The sequence below is a fragment of the Ascaphus truei genome, chromosome 5 (genome assembly GCF_040206685.1).
Source record: "Ascaphus truei isolate aAscTru1 chromosome 5, aAscTru1.hap1, whole genome shotgun sequence".
Classification (NCBI taxonomy): domain Eukaryota; kingdom Metazoa; phylum Chordata; class Amphibia; order Anura; family Ascaphidae; genus Ascaphus; species Ascaphus truei.
This window is the reverse complement of record NC_134487.1, coordinates 282,915,702-282,930,437: the sequence shown is the minus strand read 5'-3', so window position 1 is coordinate 282,930,437 and position 14,736 is coordinate 282,915,702. Positions and strand designations below refer to the sequence as shown.

The window sequence follows — 14,736 nt, the reverse complement described above, 5'->3', positions numbered from 1 at the left end:
CTATCCTATGCTGATTTACACCATACACTGCACTATCCTATGTCTGATTTACACCATACCCTGCACTATCCTATGCTGATTTACACCATACTCTGCACTATCCTATGTTGATTTACACCATACCCTGCACTATCCTATGTCTGATTTACACCATACCCTGCACTATCCTATGTCTGATTTACACCATACCCTGCACTATCCTATGCTCTGATTTACACCATACCCTGCACTATCCTATGTCTGATTTACACCATACCCTGCACTATCCTATGTCTGATTTACACCATATCCTGCACTATCCTATGTCTGATTTACACCATACCCTGCACTATCCTATGTCTGATTTACACCATACCCTGCACTATCCTATGCTCTGATTTACACCATAACCTGCACTATCCTATGTCTGATTTACACCATATCCTGCACTATCCTATGCTGATTTACACCATACCCTGCACTATCCTATGCTCTGATTTACACCATACCCTGCACTATCCTATGTCTGATTTACACCATATCCTGCACTATCCTATGCTGATTTACACCATACCCTGCACTATCCTATGCTCTGATTTACACCATACTCTGCACTATCCTATGTCTGATTTACACCATACCCTGCACTATCCTATGTCTGATTTACACCATACCCTGCACTATCCTATGTCTGATTTACACCATAACCTGCACTATCCTATTCTCTGATTTACACCATACCCTGCTCTATCCTATGTCTGATTTACACCATACCCTGCACTATCCTATGCTCTGATTTACACCATAACCTGCACTATCCTATGCTCTGATTTACACCATACCCTGCACTATCCTATGCTGATTTACACCATACCCTGCACTATCCTATGCTGATTTACACCATACTCTGCACTATCCTGTCTGATTTACACCATACCCTGCACTATCCTATGTCTGATTTACACCATAACCTGCACTATCCTATGTCTGATTTACACCATACCCTGCACTATCCTATGTTCTGATTTACACCATACCCTGCACTATCCTATGCTCTGATTTACACCATATCCTGCACTATCCTATGTCTGATTTACACCATACCCTGCACTATCCTGTGCTCTGATTTACACCATACCCTGCACTATCCTATGTCTGATTTACACCATACCCTGCACTATCCTATGTTCTGATTTACCGCCATACCCTGCACTATCCTATGTCTGATTTACACCATACCCTGCACTATCCTGTGCTCTGATTTACACCATACCCTGCACTATCCTATGTCTGATTTACACCATACCCTGCACTATCCTATGTCTGATTTACACCATATCCTGCACTATCCTATGACTGATTTACACCATACCCTGCACTATCCTATGTCTGATTTACACCATACCCTGCACTATCCTATGTCTGATTTACACCATACTCTGCACTATCCTATGCTCTGTTTTACACCATACCCTGCACTATCCTATGCTCTGATTTACACCATACCCTGCACTATCCTATGCTCTGATTTACACCATACCCTGCACTATCCTATGCTCTGATTTACACCATATCCTGCACTATCCTATGTCTGATTTACACCATACCCTGCACTATCCTATGCTCTGTTTTACACCATACCCTGCACTATCCTATGCTCTGATTTACACCATACCCTGCACTATCCTATGCTCTGTTTTACACCATACCCTGCACTATCCTATGCTCTGATTTACACCATATCCTGCACTATCCTATGTCTGATTTACACCATACCCTGCACTATCCTATGCTCTGTTTTACACCATACCCTGCACTATCCTATGCTCTGATTTACACCATACCCTGCACTATCCTATGTCTGATTTACACCATACCCTGCACTATCCTATGTCTGATTTACACCATACCCTGCACTATCCTATGCTCTGTTTTACACCATACCCTGCACTATCCTATGCTCTGATTTACACCATACCCTGCACTATCCTATGCTCTGATTTACACCATACTCGGCTCTGCATCATGCCGATGTCTGTTCTGTACCATGCTCTGCGCCACACCCTGCCCTGCACCTTCCTGGTCTGCTTTGAGTTATACACTCAGGCCCTCAAGTACTGGTCCAGCAGGTCCCAGGAGCTGAGGCTGTGGATGTGTGTGTGTGTGTCACAGCGGTGTGTCACTCTCTGCATTTGAGGGGACTGGAGGGTCTGTGTCACGTGTGCAGCAGACAGGTGTCCTCTGCAGACGCTCCTTGGGCTGTGGAAGGTCCTCCGCAGGTGTTACAAGTTTGCGCAGTCTCTGCAGAAAAAGGAGGGTCAGAGACCCACAGTTAGCGAAATTTTAATGTATGAATATCTTACAATTCACTTAGCTAACGTTTAAAGCAGGGGTGGCCAACTCCAGTCCTTAAGGGCCACCAACAGGTCAGGTTTTAAGGATATCCCTGCTTCAGCACAGGTGGCTCAATCAGTGCTCAGTCAAAGACTGAAAAATGGTGCCCTCTAGCCCTTTAAATACGGCATTTTTGCATAATTTTGAGAAAAGTTGCGGGCTTTGCAGAAACACGTGGAAATGTCTATTGTGACTTTCGGCAAAGGCCACAGGAAATAAATCTTTCTTTAAACCAGGGGTGGCCAACTCCATTCCTCAAGGGCCACCAACAGGTCAGGTTTTAAGGATATCCCTGCTTCAGCAGAGGTGGCTCAATCAGTCAAAGGGCCATGTGACCTGCTGCGAAAATCAAGGGAGTTTTGAGAGGGCAGCAAATTTTCTGGCACATTTCAAATGCAGAATAAGTTTCCAATGACAGTGAATGTTTGACAACTTAGCAAAATATTCACAAAAGGCAAAAGTTTAACATTTGCCCCCTTTTTTTTTGCAAATGAGTGAAAGTTTTGCACATCTCTGGACCTCAGACAGGACTCTCGTTCTGCTTATGGGTACGTTCCAGCTGCCAAGCACCTTTCTCTGTCTGGTGCTCAGATACACCCCCTGAACCTTTGATCTGGTGGTTACCCCCTCTGTCTGAGAGCTGCCCCTGTAGGCAGCATCAAACATATCTGTTCTAAACCTGCGTGCCCGTATTAAAGGGCCAGTCAGTCCTAAGGCCAACATGACTCAATAGCAGTGACATGTTATATCCGGGTGACTGGTATAATTTTGTATCTTGTAATCTTTTTTTTTAAATGTCCCTTTGTAAAGACTGAGCTGAGACCTGAGAGGGGTTTGATTTCCTCGGGCCGCTTCCTTATGTGTGATAACAATGTGTGTTCAACAAGAGTTTGCACAGACAAAGCTCCTTCCTCCCTCTCCTTTCTTGGCTCTTACAGGGACAGGGTGGGATAGAAGCTGAGTAAACAACTGATTGACAAGCGCCCCCCATCAGAGACGCTGAAAGAACCTAAAACAGGCCAATGTTTACCTGAAGTTTGATTGCATTTGTATAAGGAGGACAATAACTTGGTTAAGTGGGTTTTTCATCCACTAGGAGGGATTGTACCGGGAGACAAAGAGGGCAGGGGAAGGCCCTGCTGATAGAGGGAGATAAGAGATAACAATGCTGATAAGAAGAGAACAAGGACAGGCCCCATGTTACCTGCATGAGGGGGCCCTTGGTTCTCAGGATGATGTAGATGGCATACAACGGGATGCAGATCATGGAGGAGACGGCCATGGCCCAGCCAATGCCGTATCCCCAGGGCGGGTACACGTAGCGGTTATTGTATTTCAGGGGCGTATACTTGATCAGCGAGAACAGGAAGGTGCCCTGCGGAGAGAGAACCAATGAGAACGCAGCCTACTCATCGCTCAGTGATCTTAATAATCCTCGTGGGCGGGGCTACCACATATAGCGTACTGTTATTGGCTGACGTAGTTGTTATGGATACACAAATCCCACCTCTCAAAACATCTTGTTTGTCCAATTTAATCCGTTTCAGAAAACGTTTAGCACGTTTTTTCCATTTGAAGCAGCAAGAAACGGAAACGAAAAGAATGAACGTTATCGTGAACCAGGGCACTTCCCTTAGATCAGGGGTGCTCAACTCCAGTCCTGAAGACACCCCGACAGGTCAGGTTTTAAGGATAGCTCAGCTTCAGCACAGGTGGCTCAGTCCAGTCTTCAGGGCTGGAGTTGAGCACCCCTACCTTAGATCACAGAGGTGCCTGTCCATTGATCAGAGTCCAGTGGAGCAGGGAAAATATTCACAGCAAAGGATTTCATATTAACCTGGTGCGGTATTGTGCCAGTATTGTTGCCATTGAGACTTTGACAACTGACGTGGGTGAATAGACTGGAGTTTATTATAAAAGTACAGTATGTGCACGTTACCCTTTTGCTGCCAGTTGGGACTGCACCTTATTCCAAAGTAATCACTTGCTCTGCTTGGCTGACGTCTCGGGCATTGGAGTTAACACTTCCCACCCCTCCCAGTGTCCTCTCTCAATGGAGTGGCCTAATGTGACCTCAGGGTACTGCTCAGAGTTCCCCACTCCCGCCTTTGCTCCCTGTGAGGATGTGGCTCAGTGGGAGGACACTGAGTATTTCTCGACTGTATCTGTCTTTATACAGAGCGCTATCCTCATACCAGGCACATCACCGGGGTCACGAAAATCCAGCACATCTTGACCAGGGGCCAGGGCCGATACCCAATCATGTCCTCAATGTTGTCATAGAAACGGTCCCCTCCTGCAGGGCATCAGGAGGCCAGGGAGGTGAGAGAAAGGGGTGGGGGAAGAGGTAGGAAAGAGAGAAACATACTCAACTTGATACCATACACCCTGCTGATACAGGTACTGTCACTAATACTCACCATACACCCAACCGACGCAGATACACTCAAATATCCCCACAAAGAGCAGACAAGATCCACTGGCAGAGTAATAATCAAAGAGCTGGAATACGTACATCCCCCCCTGCAAGAAAGGGACACCCCCAGAGCTGTTCACGAGTATACAGTTAACCTAGGGATACGGGTCTATCATCAGTCAGTGTCCACCTAGGTGGAAGGGTGAGGGGCATATTTGGTTACTTCCCTCTATTGATCACTCTACATAGAAAAAGACAGTGAATATGCCACCCTGGGGGAACATACTCTATGGGTCCTAGGTCATTTGTGTAGTTGTCACTGTCACTATGTGGTAGAAGACCAGGGACAGGTGTCTAGTTGGAAGTGGCACATTTACTGGGCCATATTTCCTTGTCAATCTGTCACCCTGTAATGAAGGACTCAACGGGCTGCATGGCCCCCTCTTGTGTAACTGCAGTAAGAGGGACACAATTACTGGGCACTAAGATCATATGCAAAACAGAAATTGTGAGGCACTACTAATGAAGGTGAAAATAAATAAATCAATCAATAAAGATATGTGATATATAAGTGTGCTCAAATATGATAATAATGGCAAACTTTGCTGCTCAACCCTCTTTGGAGAAGTTCCAGTTTTCTCCTTTCTTGAATGTTGAAGAGAAGCTTGTGGGGTGCGCAGGTGTCACCATATATATATGCAAAGGAAAAATAAATATAGTGTGGTATGTCTAAACAGGTACAGCAATCAACACAGGAATCATGAATGGGAACTCACATTCTGCCAGTTGTAATACAGCATTTGAAACAGCAATAGATGCAGTGGACCCCCCATGCACAGTGCTGAATCCATCCACTGCATCTATTGCTGTTTCAAATGTTGTATTACAACTGGCAGAATGTGAGTTCCCATTCATGATTCCTGTGTTGATTGCTGTACCTGTTTAGACATACCACACTATATTTATTTTTCCTTTGCATATATATATGGTGACACCTGCGCTCCCCACAAGCTTCTCTTCAACACTAAGATCATATGGTCTGTCACCTTGAGATGTTCTACTCACCTCGGTGACGAGAACCAGGCCAATCAGGAAGCAGAGCACGGAGACCCCCAGGATCACTAGCTCCTGCCTGTATCCCTTGCGGAACATGGTGGGGTATAAATCCATGACGGACGTGCAAAGCATCTCCACATAAATAAACTGCAGATAAATCAGAGCAGGGGATCACTAATGAAGCCTGCAGACATCGTTTGGGCAATAGGGAGCGGTTATATGGGGTAATAGGATTTATAAGGAGCAACTATATTGGGCAATAGGAGGAGTTATAAGAAGCTATGTATAGCAATCGGAGTTATAATTGGCAGTTAAATGGAGGGATAGAATGAGTTGGGAACAGTTATGGAGTAATATGTACACATGTTACATGTTATATGGAGTGTATATTATGCACAGATTTTGGTTTAGGTTGTCTATGCTTTAGTACCTGACTGTCTAGTCCCAGGAAAATCACCATAAGAAAGAAGAGGCAGGACCAGAGCTGTGACACGGGCATCATGGTAACTGCTTTTGGGTACACGATGAAGGCCAGGCCAGGACCTGCAGGACGACACAGGGGGTCGATCCACACATTCTCATTACACACAGGGGGTCACTTGGCTAAAATACTGGGGAAAGGGGGGTGGAAAGGGGGGAGGGGGGGGGAGAGTTGCCTTGATGCACAGGTTCCAAATGCGTGTGTTTGAATTTGAAATGTAAATCAAAGAGAAAATGACATTTTGTTGGCTATATAAACACATACAGTATCCAGTAACACTAGACGGACAAAACATTGGTCTGGAATTACATAGAGAATTGGGTGCTAAAGACTACACTATCCTGGTCAGTCTAGCACACAAAATAGAGCCATAGTGTAAAAAAATAAAAATAAAGTCAAGTCGTCAATTTAATGACTTAGAAGAAAAGATAAATTCCTCCAACATTTTGGTGCCGCGTGCATCCCTGATGAAGTTACATGCGGCACTGAAATGTTGAATGCATTTATTTTTTACTTCCAAGTCATTAAATTGACTATGACGACTTTTTGGAATATGGCTATATTTTCGTGGGTTTGACTGATTTGCTTTCATCGCATGACAACGGAATGAGCAAATCAGATTACCCATGTATGATATCCCTACGACAGGTACTGTATGTAGGGCTGTCACGTATGGCACACCCTTGAGCATGTGATCTGCATATGGTACAAGGGTCAATACATGGCTCGCTAGCTGGCTCACTTTTCACCTTCGCAAAGGTCCCTCAAATGAACAATATCTCTGCTCAATGTGGCCCCATATACCATCTGTCACGAACAGCACACACATGATTTAGATATGCAACCAGAGTTAATACAGACGGCTACTCTAGCCAACGCACCTTTGTCCGCTGCAAGGTACTTTCAGTGAGTTAATATTAACCCCTTACCCAATTGCAATCGTATCTATACGCTCTGCCACCCAGGAAATTATGCAAAATATGTAAATAACTATATGTGCCAGAGTCTCAGGTCCCTGTTTACTATAGCAAAAACTATGCACTTCACACACAAAAATCTGTTGTAGAAAATGTGTCCGAAAATGTAAATACTCTCCAGAGCACAGCATTACTTATTAAAGAATTGTTTAATATATATATATATATATATAAAAATACAGTGCTTCAGATTACAGAAAACGATAATGGCAGGAACATACAATTACAGTAAATGCAGGACAGTTTCTTAAAATAACAGGATAAAACATAAAACAAAAATCCCTATACAGTACGTTACCATATGGCATAGGATTTCCCCCAGAGAGGTCACTGGCGTAGAAATATGAAAATTCATGTGTATGTTCCCAAATACACCTCTGTTGGGTTCTGATTTTCATAATATCTTGCTAAGACTTATGTACAATGTTTTCCCCATTGAAACAACATAAGCCCACCAGTCATAAATCATCAGCTGCTGGGTTGAAAAAACCTTGCTCTAAAAAGACGTTTAAAAGGTGCCTAGATTAGTGACAGCCGGCTGTTCAATAGGAAAGCTTCTTCTCCTGCTCCGGTCACATGGTCCCAGCTCACAGTGCAGTATGGAGTCCTGCAGCTCCCGTGCGGGCTCCACACTGACCGCTGATGCCGCCCCACCGCCCCGCACCTCTGCTTACCTGTTCAGATGTCGCCGCGGGCTTCCTCCACCCAAATGTAAGTGAAAAACCGGGTAGTTGGGTACCCGGGCGGGTACAAGGTGCCAAATCCTACGGGTACCTGTTACCCGGTCCAAACACTAGCCTAGCTATATAGTATAATTACACTCATACCTTTCTTTCTCTAGTACTAGCACACGTGACTCATATCAGTAGATTCAGGTGATTATGACGGATGTAACAAAACTAATTATGATCGTCTTGCTCCTAAATTTGAGTGAAAATTTGATATCTGTCCTTGGCACCACTTACCCATGTAGTGTGGTACAGTTTGATTTGTCTTTTTGCCACAATGCCAAATGTGTACCTCAGTATGTACAGTAGATGACGTCACATGATAGTTGGAGAACTTTATTAAAAATGAGACTAAGTGAGGACCTGTATGTCACCCCTCTCTGAGATGCACAAGGGGTGCCTCAGGAATGTTAGTTTCCCAGGGGTCTGGAGATTGTTTATTGCCTTCTGAACTAAGCATATGTAACTTTTAGTGATAGCCCCCCAGTGAAGTCCTCTTTGAAGGTCTGCACAGACCTAGGACGAGTCTTGACCTATAATAAATCAAACTAGCTACATTAACCCCTGAAGTACAAGATTGATTAAAATACTTAACATGAAAAGGGGTATGAGCAAAAGAGATGATTGGCCAGTGTCAAACCCATAGCATATAGTGAGGGGTGAAAGGTCGCAGTGTGACCTTCATGGAAGCTTAGAATATGGGCAAAATTTCTTTTTGGCTTGAGAGTGGCTGCGACACTACCCTGGGGAGGGAATGATGCTCCGTTCCCCATGTCATTAAAGAGTATCAAAAAGACCTTACCAGATTCTGCAACTTGTGAGATGGGGACCCCCTGCTCCTGAGCCATGAACCCCAAAACCGAGAAGATGGCAAATCCAGCCACAAGGCTGGTGATACTGTTCACAAAGCAGAGAGCGACGCAATCCCTGGAGAGAGAGTTATACAGACACATGGGAGGTAGCAGAGTTATACAGACTTGTGGGATGAGAAAGAGGTACAGAGTTATACAGACTTGTGGGATGAGAAAGAGGTACAGAGTTATACAGACTTGTGGGATGAGAAAGAGGTACAGAGTTATACAGACTTGTGGGAGGAGAGAGAGGTACAGTTATACAGATTTATGGGAGGAGAGAGATACAGAGTTATGGAGAAACGTGGTTTTAGATTGAGATACAGATAGGTACAGAGTTATGGAGACACGTGGTTTTAGATTGAGATACAGTTATAAAGACACTTGGAACTAAGACACAAAGCTACAATTCTGCGTACTGACAAAAAGTCTTATCTCCAAAATACGTTAGTTAAAGATTGTTAAAATCCTCCAAAGCTTTTGTTTTCCAAGGAAATGTTAAAAGTTTAAAACATTATGTAACACCCTTTCCCCTATCCCTAAGGGAAACAGCTGTAGTTACGGTACTGGTGCTACCTGTTAGGCGTACAGAAGGCCTGGGCCTCCACTCATAGGGAGCCAGGGGTGACTGTGTTCTTTATATCTCTATGGTGCAGCGCCTCCACCTATGAAGATCCTGCATAGCAGGATGGCTCCTCATAAGAACTCGTATACCCTTAAGGTATACCCCAAAAACACACATACAACCAGGTATAATATAACTCATTTAATGTGGTCCCACAGAATGCCTCAAATAATACAACACACTGTCCAATAATAACAGGGTGTGACATAGTCCCAGAATATTAGGCAGCTGTCTGTCCAATTTTAAGGCAAAAAGTGGAAAAATGATCCATGCCACAGTTTTACATTTGCTGAGACTGTGGGATAGAAACTCCAGGTCAGAGATTTATGCTGCTCTCCTAATTACTAGAACAGGTATTTAGAGCAGAGAAGGTTGCCCATCTCAGGCTCTCTCCTGGAGGCTGGGAAGAAAACTGCTGCTCCCCAGTATCCAGTTCGGGGTAGACGGCCCCAACACGTTGCAGCATCTGAGGATTTAATGGGCCGCTGTCCCCATCTCACAGTTAAGGACTCAATGTTATCTCTGTGTGTTATTTTAAGTTGGTAACTGGCTTAGCCAGCCAATATTGCAGATAGGGATATGCATGTGAGTTAGACTCCTGACAAGAGTAGGTGTTATTTTTATGAGTTTGTTTTGACTTAAGGTGACAGTGTTTAAAAATATGTAGTGTCACTAATGGAAGAATAAACCGCTGAAGGTTGAGGGCTGAGTGCCCCTTGTATATACTGTATACACGTGTTTGTTCCCCTTATATACAAAAGAAACCCTAGAAGACTGTGTCAGGAAGAGCCTCGGCAAGCGGCAGCGCTACATAAAGGGAGCAGTTTTCCACAAGGGGTAACAGTAATATCGCCCGGGGGTAGCTAGCCCTAATAGTACCTAGGGTGCTTGGGCACCTGTAACCCACTGTCCAACAACCGACCCCTCCCAACGTGTGTGAGGGCAGTGCTACCCTTTCCCTTGCCTTGGTGCCCAATGCCTTCCTGGTTTAAAGTCCAACCAGACAATACTTCCAAGCGAAGACAAAAGCAACAGCAGGGTCCAATGGCGCGGGGTCTCCGACAACAAGCCCCTCACACCTTATGTCAGGATGCAGCTGGTAAAATAAGTCACCGTGGAAGCCTACCTCTGCGTTCCGATCTGCTCCGCTGCGCTCCCTAGCTACCAGGAGCTACCTAGTAATAGGGCCAGCCCTGCACATGTCTCTACTGTGAGGGGAACTACCTGGTGCCTAGGGACAGGCTTTGGGCCTAGTCCGGGAGCTTTACATGCTCCCCGGACACTACCTTACTCCTCCCTGGCTCCAGATACTCTGACAAGGTCACCTCTGTACCGCGGAGGAAATCCTGTCTCTCTAGGTCTCTTCTTTCCGGTCGCGCCAACCCCAAGATGGCCACCACATTACACAGTCCGAAGAGGCATGCCAACCATAACATGGCCGACGCAACACTGTTGTTTCTCCTAACAACGGAGCTGTTTCCCCCCCCCAGGAGGTAAGAAGGTGGGTGCCTGCTACAATCATTTTAAAATACTTATCCGTTTTTGTGGGTGTGTCAATATGCAGCATTTACTCTGTTAAACATGCCAATATCCTTTGTGCACTTTCATCCTATGTAGAGCTGCCACTTTAGTCATTCTTACTGGTGACCTAAATAATTCTGTAGCCTCACAAGCAGTTACCAGGACAGCCCCCCGCATGTGGGAGCCATGCCCGCGACAACAGATAACAAAGTACCTACCGGTAACTGTTGTAATTATAAGCGTTGTAACTTCCCAAACCAATGGTGAATCCTATTGTGATCCCATAGGAGTAAAAGATCTGGGTGCCAGCATCCATCCAAACCTGTGAGGTGGGGGTGGGAGGGGAAGGGGGGGGGGGGGAGAAAGAGGGGGAAGAGGAAAAATGAGGGAGAGAAAATGAGAAAGACGGTGAAGATGGAGAGGATTTGGCATAGAGAGAAGAAGTAATAAAATATGTGTATTATAGAAGAAGACAGTACAAAGGGGTAAGAAGGTGAGGGGTAAGGGATAAGAGAAAGCAGTGAGAGGGGGAGACACAGACAAAGTGGGTTATTCATTAAAATGCTCGGGGCACAATTGCACTTAAACTTCCTCTGAAGTCGATGTGCCCTGATCAGCATGATCACTGTTTAATTAACAATACGCAATGAGAGTCCGGACAGACATTGTCATAAAAAAGACGGGGAATATTAAATATTTTAATCAATCTGGTGCCTCGGGGCTTGATGTGGTTCCAGTTTGTCTTCAAAATACAAGATATTGTGTTACTGACAGGTCAAGACCATTCCTGTGTCTGTGCTGATCTACAAAGAGGAACAAGGAGAAGAATCCCATCAGATGCACTCACCCGAGTGAGTGCATCTGATGGGATTCTTCTCCTTGTTTCTCAGTGTATACCTTTATCCCTGATCGCACCACTTCCAGTCTCCACTCTCATACCACAGTGGCTGAGCGGGGTTACCCCACCTTTTTCTCTCCCCTCCCCTCCCCTCTCGTATTATTGATCTACAAAGAGGGCCTGATTGGGGGGAGGCGGTGTCACGGATGGCCCAAAAAATGAAATATGTGCAGTTTAGAAGGTTAGGGACGATAACCAGATCCTGGGCTGTCAGCCTCAAAGAAAGCTGTAACAGTCTTGAATGATCACTTGAGCATCCCAGAGAGGTGACAAACATGTCACCACTTAGTCGGAGGACTTTATTAAATATTAGCTGATATATCCGGAAGGGCAGGGGGCATGGAGTGGAAGGGTGGGGGGGGGGGGGGGGGCAAGGGGCAGGGAGGGGGGGGGGCAAAGGGCAGGGAGGGTGGGGCAAAGGGCAGGGAGGGGGGGGCAAAGGGCAGGGAGGGGGGGGACAAAGGGCAGGGAGGGCAGGGGGGCAAAGGGCAGGGGGGCAAAGGGCAGGAGGGAAAAGGGCAGGGGGAGGGAGGGCAGGGGGGCAAAGGGCAGGGGGAGGGAGGACAGGGGGGGCAAAGGGCAGGGGGAGGGAGGGCAGTGGGGCAAAGGGCAGGGGGGCAGGGAGGGTAGGGGGGGCAAAGGGCAGGGTGAGTATTGGACGCGTTAAATAACCCATTCCCCTGCGGGTCACGATGACTTGGATTTCAGGCTGATGTTCGGGGAGGAAGAGGCGGAGCCTCCGGAACTGGCAGGTAAGAGACCGGGAGATGTGCTGCTAAGACTGTGAGCCCCACCCCCCGGGTTATACATGCTGCTAATGTATGTAACACCCCCCCCACACCTACCGTGTGTGTGTGTGTGTCCCCTTTGGCCCGTCACTCCGCCTCAGGCCAATGAGAGGTGTGCGGGGGCGGGCGGGCCAAGGGAGCAATCTCATTGGCCTGAGGGACAGAGGCCATGCAGACATCCAGACAGGCATACAGTGCTTTCACAAATATAGTATAAGATAAGAAATGATGGGCCTGATAGCAATTCACAAGAGTAACAAATGGATATCGGTCACAGTTGCGATTAAACAAATCATAGCACACACTGCATGGGTAAGAGGTGCAAAAGACTGTTTCTCCCATGAAAATAGACGCTAGGCTGTCAAATTGTAGGCGCAGGCATGCATGTGGAGAGCGCACACGCAACCGTGGAGATGGCGTTTGTCTAAGAATTCAAGAAATTAAGTTATGAGTGTTTATATATTGAGAAAAAAATCTATGATGATGCACTCACCCTCTATTAAATGAAAACAAATAAATGTTATTAAATTTGAAATAAAGAAAGAGAACTAACTAAATTAAAACCTCAATATGCGCTTAGGTGCTGTCAGTCTTCCTAGACATCCTGCTCCCAGCCAGTTCCTGTCTCTGCCCACCGGGTGTGCTGCTGTTTTCTGCCTGCTCTGCGGTTCCTCTGTCTGTCTCTTGTTGCTCCTGTCCTTAGTTTCCTGTTCCTCCTCTGCCTTTGTTTTATGTCCAGACTCCTTATACCCATGATTCTGCCTGTTCTTGTTTCTGTATTGAGTCCTGTACATTATTAAAGGCCCTTGCTCTTAATCTGGCTTGTCCCTGTTTGTTCCCTGCTCCCTGGTCTCAGTCCCTGTTCCCTAGTGTACGTCCCTGCTCCCTAGTCTCAGTTCCTGCTCCCCTGTCCTGCTCCTGCCTTCCTGTTGCCGTACCCTGCCTGTGACCCCGACGTTCATGCTTGCTGCCTGACACCGAACCCTGCCTGTGTCCCCGACGTTCCTGCTTGCTGCCTGCCACTGACTCAGCCTGTGACCCCAACAATCCTTGCCTGCTCACCGCTGTTCTGGCCACCGAGGTCCTACCCGCTCCAGGAGTCTCCCTGTGACAGCTGCTCAGTATATCCAAAAAAATCACAGAACAAAAAATGGGGAACACATATGAATCCTAGTGGTGAACCATGTAGGGTTACTTGCAACAAGAAAATCACCAGTATTATGTTCCTTAATTAGAAAAAAAATGGTCATGTAGATGTGCCAGTCCTATCTATATCTATGTGCAGCTATTGTTCAGTGATGTATAACTAAGAAGCACCAGGCTCGCAGATCTGAGTATATCTCAGTATGGTGATACACGATGGTAGATTATCACCTAGATACCCTAGTTCCCCTAGATTGACAGGTACTAATTATGGTCTGTATCATGCTCATTTGTCCATATGCAGATTATTAATACTCCAAAAAGGTAAAAAATCATGGAATTAAAGATATAATTCCCCAAGTTTGGTAAACCTGTCTTTTCCCCTAGGAGTTAGCACTTTTGCTGACAAACGGCAGTAAATATTTACAGAACAAATGTTGCATAATATAAACTCCTTAATACTGCTAATAGCTATCTATTGCAACCCACATCGTAGTATCGCTTTCTTAATTAATGTGGCAGAAGTAAAGAATGTAAGTACTGTATATTGGCGAGTTAATAGATCCCAATAGTGGACTAGTGAAGACCAAACATATCTGTACCTTTATAAGGTTAGGTTCACTCCATTGCAAGGCTGTTCTATGACCTACAGTATGCAGTGGCTGTAAATCACTTACATCAGCTGCGATTTAAACAGAGGCTGCAGTCATACTACTGAGATGGCATGTGATACTGCTGAGTCCTAACTGATGCTAGTGGGTTCCTGATTCGGCCCACATCTTAGTTTCACAGATTCTTAGAGTGTTTAAATCAAGTAAGTATCGGAGTGCTGATCACTCAGTGACTAAGACCTGTGTCTTAGTCGTGCTACTGACGCAC

General features: G+C 45.7%; 1 protein-coding gene across 3 annotated transcripts in view; it reads right to left on the bottom strand.

Moving 5' to 3' along the window:
• Positions 1-1,590: 1,590 nt before the first annotated feature.
• The window catches only part of LOC142496045 (sodium- and chloride-dependent betaine transporter-like), a 93,213-nt gene continuing 80,067 nt past the window's right edge, over positions 1,591-14,736 (bottom strand). For all 3 annotated transcript variants that reach the window (XM_075602326.1, XM_075602328.1, XM_075602327.1), the window contains 8 exons: positions 11,247-11,350; positions 8,834-8,958; positions 6,276-6,388; positions 5,855-5,992; positions 4,794-4,896; positions 4,569-4,669; positions 3,578-3,748; positions 1,591-2,280 (listed from right to left, as the gene is read on the bottom strand). In XM_075602326.1, the coding sequence (XP_075458441.1) occupies positions 2,146-2,280; positions 3,578-3,748; positions 4,569-4,669; positions 4,794-4,896; positions 5,855-5,992; positions 6,276-6,388; positions 8,834-8,958; positions 11,247-11,350 (990 nt within the window). In that variant the 3' untranslated portion in view covers positions 1,591-2,145. The remainder of the gene's footprint in view (positions 2,281-3,577; positions 3,749-4,568; positions 4,670-4,793; positions 4,897-5,854; positions 5,993-6,275; positions 6,389-8,833; positions 8,959-11,246; positions 11,351-14,736) is intronic.